General features: G+C 36.9%; 1 protein-coding gene across 1 annotated transcript in view; it reads left to right on the top strand.

Moving 5' to 3' along the window:
- Positions 1-16,388, top strand: part of XRN2 (5'-3' exoribonuclease 2) — a 95,940-nt gene that overhangs the window by 52,122 nt on the left and 27,430 nt on the right. The window contains exons 21-24 of the mRNA XM_037811376.1: positions 12,023-12,106; positions 13,056-13,153; positions 13,236-13,315; positions 15,266-15,322. Coding sequence (XP_037667304.1) covers positions 12,023-12,106; positions 13,056-13,153; positions 13,236-13,315; positions 15,266-15,322 — 319 coding nt within the window. The remainder of the gene's footprint in view (positions 1-12,022; positions 12,107-13,055; positions 13,154-13,235; positions 13,316-15,265; positions 15,323-16,388) is intronic.

The raw sequence follows: 16,388 nt of genomic DNA, 5'->3' as shown, positions 1-16,388 counted from the left end.
TAAAGGTTTGTTGATTTTATTGCCCTGTTCAAGAAACCAACTTGTAGTTTTGTTGATTCTGTTTTTCTCTTCTCTATTTCTGCTATCTCTGCTCTGCTCTAACCTTTACTATTCCCTTCTGTCTGCTAACTTTGGAAGTTTACTGTTCCACAATTAGTTTACTTTCCTTGTTCTAGATTTTTTAGATGTGAAATAAGGTTATTGATTTGTGATCTTTTTTAACGTAGGCATTTAGAGCTATAGATCTCTGTATGAGCACTGTCTTCTCTGCATCCCATAAGTTTTGGTATGTTGCATTTTCATTTTCATTTGCTTCAAGATATTTCTTAATTTCTCTTCTGATTTCCTTTTTACCCACGTTGGTTGTTTAAGATTATGCTACTTAATTTCCATGTATTTGTGAATTTTCCATTTCTCCTTCTGTTACTGATTCCTAGCTTCATTCTGTTGTGGTTGGAGAATATATATTATATGATTTCAGTATTTTTTAATTTATTGAGACTTGTTTTGTGACTAAACATATGGTCTTTCCTGGAGAGTGATTCTTGTGCATTACAGAAAAATGTGTATTCTGTTTTCATTGGGTGCTATATTCCGTATATGGCTGTTAAGTGTAGTTGGTTTAGTGTATCATGCAAGTCCTGTGCTTCCTTATTGATCTTCTGACTAGATGTTCTATCCATTATTGAGAATGGTGTGTTGTGTCCTGCTATTTATGTAGAACTGTCAGTTTCTCCCTCCAAGTCTATCAATATTTGGTTCATATATTTTCGGGCTGTGCTGTTGGTGCATACATGTCTATAACTGTTAAATCTCCCTTGTTGAATTGTCCCTTTATCAGTATGTAATGACCACCTTTGTCCCTCGTAACTCTTTTTGACTTTTATCTATTTTATCTGATATTTGTCTGTTTTATCCAATATTTGTGTAGCCGCCCCAGCTCTCTTTTGGTTACTATTTGCAAGGTATATTTTTTCCCATCCTTTGACACTCAACCTACTTGAATCTTTGACTTTAAGATGAGTCTCTTTTGGAAAGCATATAGTTGGGTAATGCTTTTTATCCATTCTGCCAGTGTCTGCCTTTTGACTGGAAAGTTTAATTCATTTGCATTTAATTCACTACTGATAATACAGGACTTCTGCCATTTTGCTGTTAGCCTTTGAAAGTCTTACACCTTTTTTGTCCCTCAGTTCCCTTAATGCCTACTTTTATGTCATTTGCTCTTTTGTGGTGTACCATATTGAGTGCCTTCTCAGTTCTATCTGGATATTTTTTTTCATATGTTTTCCTTGTGGTTACCATGGAGTTAAAATTTAACATCCTAAATATATAATAATAATGTTTTGTTTGATAACAACTTAATTTTAATAGCATGCACATATACTTTTCTAAGCCCCTTTGTCTCCCACATTTTTGTACTTGTTATCACTTTTATCTTTGTTCATTGTATGTGTAAAAACCTAGATTTGTCATTACTTTTTATGCATTTGCATTTTCACATCTGTAGGAAATAAGAACTGGAGTTACATACCAAAGAATACAATATAATGATACTAGCATTTATTACTACCCAAATAGTTACCTTTACCGTAGATCTTTCTTTATCCTGCTTTGAACCACTGTGTAATGTCCTTTCCTTTCTGTCTGAAGAACTTAACATTGCTTGTAGGGCAGTTGTAGTGGTGATGAACTCCTTTAGCTTTCGTTTATCTAGGAATGTCTTAATCTCTCCCTCATTTTTGAAAGAGATCTTGCCAGATGTAAAATTCTTGTCTGGCAGTTGTTTTCCTTCAGCACTTTAAGTATTTAATTCCACTGCCTTCTTGCCTCCGTGGTCTCTGATAAGAAATTGGCACTCAATCTAATTGGGACTCCCTTGGACATAATACATTGCTTTTCTCTTGCAGCTTTCCAAACTCTTTCCTTGTCCTTTGCATTTGATAGTGTAATCAGTATATGATGGGGTGTATTTTTCTTCATGTTTATCCTGTTGGGTGTTTTCTGAGCTTGGATGATGGGCCTTTTCACATCATTTGCTAAGTTTGGAAAATTTTCTGTCATTATTTCTTTGACTGTTTCTTCTGCCCCTTTGTCTCTTTCTTCTCTTTCTGGGACTCCTATAACGTATATATTGGTGCGCTTGATGGTGTCCCATAGCTGTCTTAGGCTATTTTTGCTTTTAATATTTCTGTTTTCTTTCTGCTCCTCACCCTGACTCATTTCAGGTGGCTTGTCTTCAAGTTCACTAGTTCTTCTGCCAGCTCTAGTTTGCTCTTGAAACCATCTTGGGCATTTTTTCATTTTAGTTATTGTGATCTTCAACTCCAGTTGTTCTTTGTGGTTCCTTTTTAAAATTTCTGTCTCTTTACTAAGTTTCTCATATTGTTCATTTTTTGTTTTCCTGATATCCTTTATTCTTTCTCTGTATTTTCCTTCATCTCCTTGAGCATTTTTAAGATCATATTTTAAATGTCTTTGTTTGGTGTGTCCACATTCTTCTCATTTTCTTCATTGGTGTTTTTTGTATCTTTATCTATTTTCCTTGGATGGGCCATCATTTCCTGTTTCATTTTTTGTCTTGTACTTTTCTGTTGCACCCTGTACATTTTAATATTTCAAAATGTTAACTCTGGGATATATTCCCTGGGATGTCTGTTTCTTGGTTTTGTAACCAGCTGGTTATAAGACAGAAATTTTCTTGAGCTCCAGCCCTCCTATCAGGAAGGCGAATGCAGTGTGCAGGGTTTTCCCTGTCTTTCTGGTTCTTTGTTTTGCCCTGGGCATTTGCTTGTTAATGGTTTTGTAGTTTCCCTGTTTACAAAAGTTTGGTTGTACCCTCTGCTTTCCAGGAGACAGACCCCTCTCCCAGGTGTGAAACCAGCAGGCCTTTGTCCCAAACTGTCCCTATATGTCCCATGCTGCTTTTGCCTGGAGGGCAAATTCTGGGAGGAGAGTCCCCCTTGGGAGGACTTTCCAAATTTGGTCTTTTCCAGACAACACAGGGCCAGGGATCCATGAGGAGGGTGCAGACTGGCCCCACAGTGCCCTGGGGAGGGGTTCAGGAAGGGCACCAAAGTCTTCTCCAAAGCTGAGCTTTGCTGGTGTGCCCTGCAAATGCAGCCCTTTAGCTAACTGTCTCCTGCAGCCCCAGGGAAGCGCTGTGTCTTTAAATCTCCGCTGCCTCTACCTCTGTCTGGGGAGGGTTGAGACAGTGGCTGCCACTGCCTTTGTTGGAGTGGGATTGAAACAGTGGCTACTCTCAGAGTCAGGAACCAGCCATCCGAATTCACTTATCAAAGGCTGTGATCAATGATCTGCCATGCCCACCACTATTCTTGGGGAGGACAAATTTTACTTCTCTTTCTGTCACCAGCAAGCTAGCCAGAGACTGTACTCCACTGCAGCCTGTGGTGAGGGTGGGGGACAGGTGCCAGTAAGCACGGAGAGAACAACTTACAGTTTTTTTGTTTTGTTTTTTACCATAATTTATCAGCCTCTTCCTTCTGCTCTTCCTTGAAGGCTGTACAGAGTTCTTCTAGCCTCTGAGGTTGCAAAATAGTTGTTTCAGTCTGTTCCTTTCTGTTTAATAGATGTTTTGGTGGAATGACTGAGTCCTGAAGCTCCCTACTCCATCTTTCCCAGAAGTCCTCTCTGCTGTTGACCTTATTAGGGATCCCTTTTATATGACAAGGCGCTTGTCTGCTGCTGCTTTCTGGAATCCTCTACTTGTTACTGGACCAAGGTTGTGGATTCTTTGCCCCATGTGCTCAATTTACCAATTCCTGAGACACTGGGTTTCAAAGAGACGGCGTTTATTGCTAGGCATGAAGATGGCCAGTTGGCCCAAAATCTTTCTCCCTGAACTACAGTAATTTTGATAGTTTTATGGTATTAAAAGATGGGCAGGTTTTAGGGTAATGAGCACAGTGGCCCCAGATGATGTAATTAGAGGTGATCTAATTATTGAGTATGCACAGCTTGATTACATGCTTAGTCACACAATGTACATAAGAAAATGGTGGCCTTAATATGGTGATGGGAATGATTTTTAGTATTATAATGAAGTATAGGTCACTTATAGGTTGAAGTCTAAGCTATTGCACATGTCAGGTGGGCCCATTTTGTTTAGATCCAGCCTTGGTTATCAAGTTAACTTTGGACTTGGTGTGGGTTAGATCTGGGTTGATCCAAGATCCTTCATCAGTAAACCATTAGGGGCTGTCTTTGGTGATCACAAGACTCCAAAGTCGAAAAACTGGATAAATGTATACAAGTGAAGATTAGTCGCAAGGTTTTACAATTACAAAGTGAAGATTAGTCACAAGGTTTTACAATCACAAAGGCACAAGATCTCATTATCAGAGATCAAGACAGTTGAATTACAGTTCAGAGATTTCAGGTATTTCCCTCTGTCTACTTTAATAAACCAGGAAGTAAAAAGGAATATCTATATAATAATTCAGTAATCATAATTATCCCTTAAATCCTAACTTCTCAGTTACATCTTTGCCTTTGGATTTTGACAGTTTCTTTCTTAGGTGTTGTGGAGTGGATCTTTAGTTTATCCTGCTTAGATTCCATTGAGCTTCTGAATGTGTATATTCTTGTCTTTCATCAGATTTGGGAAGTTTTCGGCATTATTTCTTCAAATACTTTTTCCTGCCTTTTTTTTCTCTTTTGTCCTTCTGGACTCCAATGATGGGTGTACTGGCATACCTCAGATATATTACAGGTCCAGTTCCAAAGCATCACAGTAAAGTGATCACACTAATTTTTTGGTTTCCCAGTACATATAAAATTTATGTTTATACTATAGTCTATGAAGTGTGCAGTAGCATTATGTCTGAGAAAGCAACGTACATGCCTTAATTAAGAAATACTTTATTGCTAAAAAATGCTGCCTATCATCTGAGCCTTCAGTGAGTCTTAATGTTTTTGCCATTGACTGATCAGGGTGGTGGTTGCTGAAATTGGGGAAACTGTGGCAATTTCCTAAAATAAGATGATAATGAAGTTTGCCACATATCCTGCATGAAAGATTTCTCTGTAGCATGTTATGCTGTTTGATAGCATTTTACCCACAGTAGAACTTCTTTCAAAATTGGAGTCAGTCCTCTCAAACTCTGCCACTGCTTTATCAATTAAGTTTATGGACTGTTCTAAATCCTTTGTTGTTGTTTCAACAATGTTCACAGCATCTTCATCAGGAGTAGAGTCCATCTCAAGACATCAGCTTCTTTGCTCAACCATAAGAAGCATCTCCTGGTCCATTAAAAGTTTTATCATGAAATGGCAGCAGTTTAGTCACTTCTTCAGGCCCAACTTATAATTCTAGTTCTCTTGCTCTTTCTACCATATCTGCAGTTACATCATCCACTGAAGTCTTGAACTCCTCAAAGTCATCCATGAGGGCTGGAATCAACTTCTTCCAAACTCCTGATAATGTTGATATTTTGACCTCCTCCGATGAATCATGAATGTTCTTAATGGCATCTGGAATGTTGAGTCCTTCCCAGGTTTTCAAATTACTTTGTTCAGATCCCTCAGAGGAATCTCTTTGTATTTCTTAAATAATAAGTCATGAAAGTTGAAATGACTCATTGATTAACGGGCTGCGGAATGGATGTTGTGTTAGCAGACATGAATACGACATTAATCTTGTTGTACATCTCCGTCAGAGCCCTTTAGTGACCAGGTGCATTGGAGCCATAATATTTTGAACAGAATCCTATTTTCTAAGCAGATCTCAACAGTGGATTTAAAATATTCAGTAAACCATGTTGTAAACAGATTTGCTGCCATCCAGGCTTGGTTATTCCATTTTTAGAGCACAAACAGAGTAGGTTTAGTGTAATTCTTAAGGGCCCTAGGATTTTCTGAATGGTAAATGAGCATTGGCTTCAACTTAAAGTCACTAGCTGCATTAGCCACTAACAAGACAGTCGGCGTGTCCTTTGAAGCTTTGAAGCCAGACATTGACTTCTCCTGTAGTTGTGAAAGTTTCTGGCATCTTCTTCCAGTGTAAAGCTGTTCCATCTACACTGAAAATCTGTTAAGTGTAGACAGTTTCATCAATGATCTTAGCCAGATCTGGATAATTTGCTGTAGCAAGCGCTTGCTGCTTCAACTTGCACCTTTATTTTATGGAAACGGCTTCTTTCCTTAAACCTCATGAACCAACCTGTGCCAATTTCAAACTTTTCTGCTGCAGCTTCCTCACTTCTCTCATCCTTTGAAGAATTGAGATAGGACCTTGCCCTGGATTAGGTTTTGGCTTAAGGGAATGTTGTGGCTGATTTGATCTTCTATCCTGACCATTAAAGTTTTCTCCATACCAGCAATATGGCAGTTTCACTTTTATTTTTTATCATTCGTTTGTTCACTGGAGTAGCACCTTTAATTTCCTTCGAGAACTTTTCTTTTGTATTCACAGCTTTGCTGTTTGGCACAAGAGGTTAGCATTCAGCCTGTTTTGGTTTTCGATATGCCTTCCTCATTAAGCTTAATCATTTCTAGCTTTTGATTTAAATTAAGAGATGTGCAACTCTTCCTTTCACTTGAACACTTAGAGGCCATTGTAAGATTATTAATTGGCCTAATTTCAGTATTGTTGTGTCTTAGGGAATAGTGAGGCCCGAGGAGAGGGAAAGAGACAGGAATGGCCAGTTGGAGGAGCAGTCAGAACATACACTGCATTGGATTAAGTTCTCTGCCTTACATGGATGTGGTTTGTGGTGCTCCAAAACATTTACAGTTATAATATCAGAGATCACAGAGCATAGATCACCATAACAGAAATAATAATAATAATGAAAATGTTTGAAAATTGTGTGAATTACCAAAATGTGGCAGACACACAAAGTGAGCACTTGCTGTTGGGAAAATGGCACTGATAGCCTTGCTCGACACAGGGTTGCCACAAACCTTCAATTTGTTAAAACAAACAAACAAGCAAAAAATGCAATATCTGCAAAGTGCAATAAAATGAAGCACAATAACAATAACAAGATATGCCCATATTGGTATGCTTGTTGGTATCTTACAGGACCGTCAGTCTCTGTTCATTTTTCTTTTATTTTTTCTTTCTGCTCCTTGTACTGGGTAATTGCAGTGCTCTTGTCTCCAAGTTCATTGATCCTTCAGTTCACATCTGCTGTTGAATCCATCTAATGAGTTTTTCATTTCAATTGCTGTTCTTTGCAGCTCTAAAAATTTGTTTGGTTCCTTTCTATAATTTCTGTCTCTTATTCAGAGAATGTTTTCCTAGAAATTTTCTTTAGGTCTTCGTATATTGCTTCCTTTAGCTTATTAAACACATTTACGATAGTTGATTTAAAGTCTTTGGCTTATATTTGCAATGTATGAGTTTCCTCAGGGAAGGTTTCTGGCAAATTCTTTTTTTTTCCCCTGTGAATAGGCCATACTTTCTGTATCTTTGTTTGTTTTGCAATTTTTTGTTGAGAACTGGACAGTCTTGAGTATTATGTTGTTGTAACTCTGGAAATCTAGTGCTCCCACTACTCTGAGATTGCTAAGTTTTATTGTTGTTGTTATTGTGAGAGCTTGTGACTTTCCCAAACTCTGTTTGCTCCCAAATGGGGAATGGAAACAGAAAAGAGGAGGAAAAGGTACTGCCTCTTTAAGACTCCTCTATGGCTTTTGCCTGAGGGGGGTGCAACAATGAGAGCTGGCCCCATAGCAGTCTGAAGTAGGTGATCTGAAGCAGTGATTAGATACCAGACCACACATCTGGGATTTGGAGGACCGAATCTTTATATCCCACCCTGGTACCTGGAAGCTGCACTAGGCACCTGAACTGCAGTTCCCACTGCTGCTGCCATGTGACTGGGGGTGGGAGATGGAGGACGGGGGCGAGGGGGGGCATTGATAGCTGCCACTCAGAGGTAAAATTCACTGGTATTCATTCACTGCTGTTTACCAGCCTCTTCCTCCATCTCTTCCCTGGATGCTACAGTGTTCTACTGTTTCAAAATAGTTGATTCAGACAGTTTCTGCCAGTTCAATAGTTGTTTTGATGGAGGGACTGATTCGTGCAGCTCCTACTCTGCCATCTTCCCACAATCCTCCTGCCTTAGGTTGTTTTCGAAGGTCCTTTGCGGAGGATGTTTTTGATTAGAGCACACGCAAAGGAGACACAGGAGAATTTGCCAGAGGTAAGGCAGCAGAGATAGTCTTTTTGAGGTTTTATTTAAAATGTGATCTCATATTTTATTTTAAAGGTTAAAACAGTAGAAGCGTTTTCTAATTCTTTGGAGGATGGGTCAACATTTTACAGATTAATCAGGTTTTATCAGGCTTCATACAGAGTTTACATCCTTTGGGAGACATGATTTGATACTTACGATGAGAAACTGAGAGATGCAGGGGTTCCACTGGATCCTGGGATACTGTCATCGGCTTTTTGTTTCCTTCCTTTAAAGAGTTTATTCAAAGTTAAGCAGCATTTTTGTTCTTCAGTGTATTTGTATATCAGGATTGTATCTCAATTATTTGATATAATTAGAAAAAGGAATTCTGCTTATATTTGATTTAAAACTCTTTAAAATACAATCTTATTCTACTTTAAAATCACAGATGTTACTACTAGTTGCTGACTTACCCTTTTGAAAATGGCCTTATCATCAGATTAAGTTATAAATGTGAAAACAGTAACTCCTATTAATTTAGCCCTTACTGTGTGTAATTAGACACAAGTTTTAAATTAGTTTGTTTGCCTTTATCACCATTTCTTAATCAGCATACCAGACTTCTTCCCTCTAAGTTCATCTGTCAACTTGGAAAGCAGGTGGTTTGTAGACATTGTCTAAGCAGGAGCTAGTGCTCTGTGAACCTGAACGGACTTAATGAAGCTGGCATTTGCTGTTCTGTAGTTAGCATACATCACAGGCCAGTGAGTGAGAAAGGAAGAAAGCGGGAAAATTCCAGGGTGGGCAGGATGGGCAAGAGTGGAAGACAGATTTCTGCCTAGGAGGGGCCAGGAGTTTCTCAGTCATCTGGACGTAGCCTTGAGTGTCACCTGAGCCAGATGTTGCCTTCTGTGGACATTTTTAAGAAGGTTGCTATTCCTTTCTCCCTCGTGAATGTTCTGTGTCTGAGAGTGGCTGTCCCTCTTTCTCTGTTCTGCTCACTTAGAAAACATTTTCTGTCTGGCAAAACAGGCTGAGCTGCTGTGGTCAGCCCCTCTCTCCTCCGTTGTCTCTGGCTCCACAGCACAGCAGATGGCCCAGTGCCTCAGTTCTGGGGCCAGGCTGTCAGCTGTGGCTTAGCCACTTAGAGGCTATGTGATCCTGGCTGACCTCCTTAGTTTCTTTGTGTGCCACAGTTTCCCCTTCTGTAAAATAGATAATCCTTACAGTGTTAATAGGAGGCCTTGAGAAGTTAATGTTTCTAAAGTTCTTAGAATCTGGCACACTGTAGCTTTATGTAACTGTTTAATAAGAAAATATGTAAGGGTAACATGCAGATGACTTGCCAACTAGATCATTGTACTGTAAATCATTCATGTGTTTCTAACACTAAGGGATGTTTTTGGTATAACTTAAGGAGAAATAACCGTAAAGTGGAGGCAGACTGAAATTTGCTCTCATTCTGAAGTGAAGTATCTCTATAGAATTGTTGACCAGCCCTTTGATAAATGATAATAGAAGTGCAGTCAGGATGCTGGATTCTGATGCCAGCCTCTGTCCATGCTGAGACAGGAGACTACTACCTTCAGGACATCATTCAGCCTGGCCGTACATATAAGCAGGGGAGGGAGGTGGAAATATGAAAATCAAAAGCTTGTATTAAAATTTGTAGATTGTTTTTTCCACTTTAGTAATGTATGAGTATTTCTTCATAAAATTATAGGCAGAAGTTAAGGTGAAAAGACATACAGATAAATTTAAAAGGGAATCATTTTCAGTGTTTTAAGAATACTTTTCCAAGATAAAGTTACACTGACTCTGTGAATCTATGAATACCCTTATATTTGACATCATATAATACAGAGAAAATAGTAATATTAAACACTTCTGGTAGTTTGGGTTGTAGCATTGATTTGGGTGATTGTTAATAATATAGATTGTAAGGTAATTCATTAGCCGCACCTTGAACAAACCAGTCAATTAAAGCCAGACCTTTTAATAACTTTATATAATATTTCATATTAGTATTTTCATCTGTTAGGCTCTGTAGCAAGAGCACATCTTTCTTAAGGTAAAATTTAGTACTGTTAGGAAATACAGTTGTTCCCATTTATCTTTTTAAACCTTACCTAGTGAAAGTAATGATAATACTTAGTTAAGTCCTTGCCTGGGTTGAATACATCTTAAAATGATAGAAGATAAAATTTACCTAGGTATTTTCCAATATTTATTGTGTGTTTGCACTTTTCAACCATATATTTAATAATAGTAATGTGTATATATAATATTTGCTTAGAGTATGAAAGTAATATAGCGGTCATTTCAAATGTATAAACAGAGAATTTAATTTGATCAAAGTCACACAGTCACAGACCCAAGATCTGAATCCAGAGAGCTCACATTTGAAAAGATGGTGTTTACCTAAGTAATATTTCTACTTGGGCTACCTCTGTGTTGTTGAGAAGGGTAAAGGAGGTAATGCATGTGACATATTAAGTGCTCAGAAAAGGGTAGCTGCTAATTTTGGTTTTATTGTCACTCGCAAACACCCCCATTGTCACATCTGCATTGAGGCATTCCTTTCTACCCTGGCTAGTAGGGTTGATTTGTAAATTTATTGCTGTCTATAGCTCTGCAGGTTGCTTATTAATGTGATTTAGCTTCTGGAACTGGTATTGTAGGAGATAATTTTCTTAGATCCTAAATGTAGTAGGTGGAAAACAAAAACGAGATAATACTGTAGTTTCTCATTGACATATTTCTCTAAAGTGTGTAACTAAATCAAACTTCAGTACCTCCCTTGGTTTTTTCAATATAAGTGTTCACCGGTACTTGAAGTAGCCTGACGCAGGTGATAGATACTGACATCCTTGAAATCATATTTTTAGGCACTTCCAAATTCATACTAGAACTTCATTTCTTTTTAACTTTAAAAATATATATATATTCTTCTACTAGGTAGTAAAATTGAACATGCTTCCTAACTGTAAAAATATGGTAGCTAAATAATGAAAGACAACTTTGGGAATCTTTTCATTTCTCATAATTTTTAAGGAATTAATCACAAATATGGTAATTTTGAGTGGCAGTAGTTTGAAAATTATTTAGCTCTCTTTGGCATAGCTCTCTTTGCTATTGATCTTAAAATCTTTATTTAGCCAGCATGCAGTTTATACTGTATACAGCAGAATGTATATCTGCTTCAACAACTTTGTACATTTTTCTAGTGAGATATTGTATTACTGACATATTTCTTTGAAAATTATGCATGTTAGGCCTAAGTAAAGCATACTTTTCCAAGATAAAGTTACATTGACTTCCAGCACACTCTAGAGAAGCATTGCCAGCTAGAGAACGAACAGCTTCTGTTCTACTCCTTCCCAGAGTTATTTAAGCAAGATGCTAAAGTTTTTTGTAATAAATAAATAAATAAATAAAAATTTGTAGATTTTTAAATGGGAACAGAATACTGTGCAAGTTTTGGGCTTGGAGAGACTTTCCAGGTATTTTCATCGAGTAACTTCATTTTACAAAAGAAGACAGTCAGTTCTTAGGAAGATTAACTGACTTGCCTGAGGGCACACTATATGAGAACATAGAGTAGTGTCCAGTGGCTAGTGTTCACTTAATTCATCAGAGCTAAAATTTAGAAAATTTCCATATGAGCCATTTTAAATATGGAAAATATGTGCAATTTTTTCTGCTACCAGGTGGGAAATATTTACATCTGCATTTTAGCTAAATGACACAGTAGAGTTCAGATCCAAATAGTTTTACATGAGCAGAGGTATTTATTATAAACTTGTATTTGAATCAGCAAGTTGGAATTAGATGATCCTAATAGCCAGGACAATCGATGCGTGTTTCCCTAGGTGTTGCTCTGCTGCCGTTTGTGGATGAGCGGAGGCTGCGAGCTGCTCTAGAAGAGGTATATCCCGACCTCACTCCAGAAGAGAGTAAGAATTATGCTTCCACTTGGTCAATCTTGAGTCTGACTAATGTAGACTTTACATTTTGGAATAAAATTAGACCTGGTTCTTTGCATTTTCCCCGTTTATCAAATTTACCATAAATGGGACAGGGGCGGATGATTGTACTTCTTTATAAAATCAAAAGTTAACTTTACTTCTTAATTGATTATCTGTAAATTAAGCAGTTAGTAATTAAATACATTTGTTTGAAAAGTGTTTGTCAAATTTAATAAAAAGCGTACTTCAAGAATATCCTTTTTTTTTTTGATTCATATATGATGTACTCACAGAAGTGTGTTTATATATTGGGAGGTTATTAGTCATATCCTCCATCTCCTTTCTCCCCATGCAACCCCCTCTCTCCCACCCCCCAAAAAATAACTGCTTGAATGGTTAGAGGGAAACAAAAGCATTTGCCCTCAGAGTGCTAACTTGAAATGTTACTTTTCACAAAAAGTAGCATTTTGTCACTAGAACTGACAGTTAAATTATACATATTGGGAAATTGAAAAACTGGACTCCTTTGGAAAATTTCTTTAATACCAGTGTAATAAAACTATAGAAATAATTTCTCTGTCAACTTTTTAGAATAATCTTTGCCATCATATGATTGATTGTGTTTCCTCAGGGAGTGTTTATATATTTCTTAAACTCAGAAATTTAGTTATAATAAAAAACATACTCCTTATAATACTTTATTCAGATATTTCAGTGATATGATTTTTTGATAATCATTGATCTTTGAAACCATATTTTCAGAATATTTTTTCTTCCACAGAGGCACATCATGCTTTTAGTTCTGTCACTTTTAAGTTGTTTTTAGTAGATGTTGTAATTCAATTTTTAAAAATTGGGTTTTTTTCCTCTGGTTTTATTCTCATAAAAGTTGGTCTTGTCTCATAAAAATCGGTCACTTATCTTTCTTTTTTCCCAGCTAGAAGAAACAGTCTTGGAGGAGATGTCTTGTTTGTGGGGAAGCCTCACTCACTCCATGACTTCATTTTGGAGCTGTACCAGACGGGTTCCACAGAGGTATGGCTATTCTTCCACCATGAAGTGTTTTCTGACCGTGTGAATCATTTGATTATTTCATCAACTATGTTTTTTTACACAGCCAGTGGATGTACCACCTGAACTATGTCATGGGATTCAAGGCAAGTTTTCCTTGGATGAAGAGGCTGTTCTTCCAAATCAGTAAGCATTCATTTGTGTGTGGTTTGTGGATGAGCGGAGGTGACCTGGAAGAAGTTTATTTAGCATTTTTCACTTGTTCTCTAAATGTTTTATTTTCTAGTACTAGTAAGAAAATTATATAATTAAGACAAACAACATGCTGGACTAAAAAAGGCTTGTGTTCAAAGCACAGCTCTTCAACATAGTAGTTGTGTTACTCCTGCATAGAGCCCTGGGATGGGGGTAGGGGGACCCTAAACTGTTTCAGGCAATCTGTGCAGTCAAAACTATTTTAATAGTACTACTATAAATCAGCTTTCTTACCTGCACAATAGAAATGATAATGTAAGTGTTAAATGAGATGTTGTATGTGAAATTTCCTGAGATCTGTCCATCCCATCTCATGACATCCATCCATCCTAAAGTGTGATCCATCTCACTTTCTATTCAGCAGTACAAAATTTGAATTAAAAGCTTGTATGATAAATTGACTAGTACATTCAGCTGTCCTCAGGTAGACTTCTAGGTATTGTAGTTTAAGAAGGTTCAGTTTGTAAATTGAATTATCAAGACTCAGAGATATATTTATCAAATTTTACTGCATTTTAAGTTGGCTGAATTTTAAAGCACATATTAAATGTTTTATTTTAAAAACATTTTTCTTTCGAAATACTTACAGAAAAAGTATTGTTCATACACAAATAAGACATATTTATGGGTGTATTATGTGCACACACAATTTATAGGTACAAACACACAAACTTCACAAGTAGTTGGAATGATCATATAACCTCCACCCAGGTCAGCAAGCAGAGTACGGCCGGCCTTGTACACCCAGAGCTAAACAGTGTCCTGATTTTTGTGATAACCGTTTCTTTGCTTTTCTTTATGGTTTTTTCACTTGTTATATGTCCCTAAATAATATAGATTTGTTTTCGCTGGTTTTGAACTTCATGTAAATGGAATCATGTTGAATATATTCTTCTGTGTCTGGCTTCTATGACTTAATCTTATGTTCATAACACTTATTAATGTTGATGCAAGTAGTAGTTTGTTCATTTTCATTTCTGTATAATATTCTGTTGGATAGATTCATCACTAATCATTATCTTTCATTATCATTCTCCTGTTGAAGGCTGTTAGGTTATTTCCATGTTAGGGTTATTGTGAAAAATGTTGCTATGGACATTCTTGAATGAGTTTGCTGGTGCACATAAGAAGGGGTTTCTCCAGGGCAGTGGTTCTCAAAGTATGATCTGGGGAGTTCTGGGAGAAGGGGTCCCTAAAAACCTTCCAGGGGATCCACGAGATCAAAATTATTATCATAATAATGTTAAGATGTTATTTGCATTTTTCATTCTCTTTCTCTTTGAGCATTCAGTGGGGTCTTCCAGAGAGTAAATGAAGGATGATATTTCAAGAGATCAAATCAGAATCCAGTTACTTGAATAGATACTAAGCCAGCTATTAAAGAGATGCAAAAATATAAAACCGTGACACTCCTCTCTCTCTCTTTTTTGGAAAATTAAATTTTTTGTAAAAACATTATTGATGTTAGCATGTAATCGGTTTGTTATCTTTAAATTAGTGTTTCAAAAATTTTTGTTTTAATTAAGTATTAATAGGTAATATTAATTAAGTAAATATTGTTAGGTATAGCCAACATAAACGAAAGTTCTTTGGAGTCCTCAGTAATTTTCAAGAGTGTAAAGGGTTCCTGAGACTAGTGTTTGAGAACTACTGCTCATCGGTGTATATCCAGAAATAGGATTGCTGATCATAAAGGATGTATATCCTCAACTTTTCCAAACAATATCAGGTGGTTTTCCAAAGTGGTTATACTATTCTAAACCCAGTGACAGTTTATGAGAGACTTGTTGCTGCTCTAAAGCCTAATATAGCAGCATCTTCACTTTGACTTACATAAAAGGATACAGTTTACAAATACATGATCCTTTTTTTTCCCTTTAGAATAGTTTGTTCTCCTGTTCCCATGTTACGGGATCTGACGCAGAACCTTGCAATCAGGTAAGTTTTCCAAAATTCATGGCATTGCTTCAGTTCACAAGGAAATGGCCGCTGTTATTCCAAAAGTGCTTTGAGATTGGAGAACCCTGATATTACAGAACTCAGAGCAGTCTCTTGATTTTGGATTACATATATTGTTAAGGGTTCTGATGTAACAAGCTTACTTATCTATTTTCTGGTTTCCTCCAACAATCTCTCATTCTTCCTGGATTAGTAAAGTAGGAGTTTCTAGGAGCAGTTTTCTGTGTAGGAATATATATAAGACCTCTGTACCCCAGAGGCCCACACAGGTTCACTGTATTATAACAGATTATTTTAATTATATTTATAATTTTTGCCCTGTAGAGTTCAAAAATAAATATTATATAATATAATGTGTTTTAGTTAAGATGAGATACATGGAATGAATATGTGGAAGTTTTTATCAACTATTATTATAAACATAAAAGGGCTAATTTCTGTTATCTGGAAAATTTATTAATTTCTTCAGTAACGACAGCATTTTCTATTGGGTATAAGTAATACAAGATGTAATCTGTTTAGAATAAAAATAATAGTTGTATATAATTACCAGTCTTGATGACAGAGTTTCTTCAATCTTCAGATAAGACTAAAACAAATACAGGTATTCAAGAATTTGGTAAAAGCCTGCTTGAGAAGGCCATTCTTGAATCCTCCCTTTCCACCCATTTTTATTATTTCTCTCACTCTCGGAAAGTATCTGAGATTTTACTTAGATTAATTGTTGTGAAGTATAAGCATGCTTATTTTCCTGTCTTTAATGGATTTAGATAGCAACTGAGTGCTATTCTGGAAAGGCTTTTACTTAAAGAAAACTGTCGGGAGTTCAGAAAATCTTCCTAGTTGCTTTTGTTTTATCTTTACACATTATTTGAACTGGCCTTTTGCGCTTCTATTAAGGGTGAATTACAGAATTGAAGGCATAGCTGGATTCTGACCCAAGCAGTGAGGACACTGCATGTGTTAACTCTCCCTCTCCTTGACCTGCTGTAGCATGCCAGGCCACCTCATTCCACTGGGTCTCTATTTGGATTGTCATGTATTT

Source organism: Choloepus didactylus, chromosome 19 (genome assembly GCF_015220235.1).
Source record: "Choloepus didactylus isolate mChoDid1 chromosome 19, mChoDid1.pri, whole genome shotgun sequence".
NCBI classification, from domain to species: domain Eukaryota; kingdom Metazoa; phylum Chordata; class Mammalia; order Pilosa; family Megalonychidae; genus Choloepus; species Choloepus didactylus.
The sequence above is the reverse complement of the archived record's forward strand: the minus strand, read 5'-3'. Positions and strand labels throughout refer to the sequence as shown.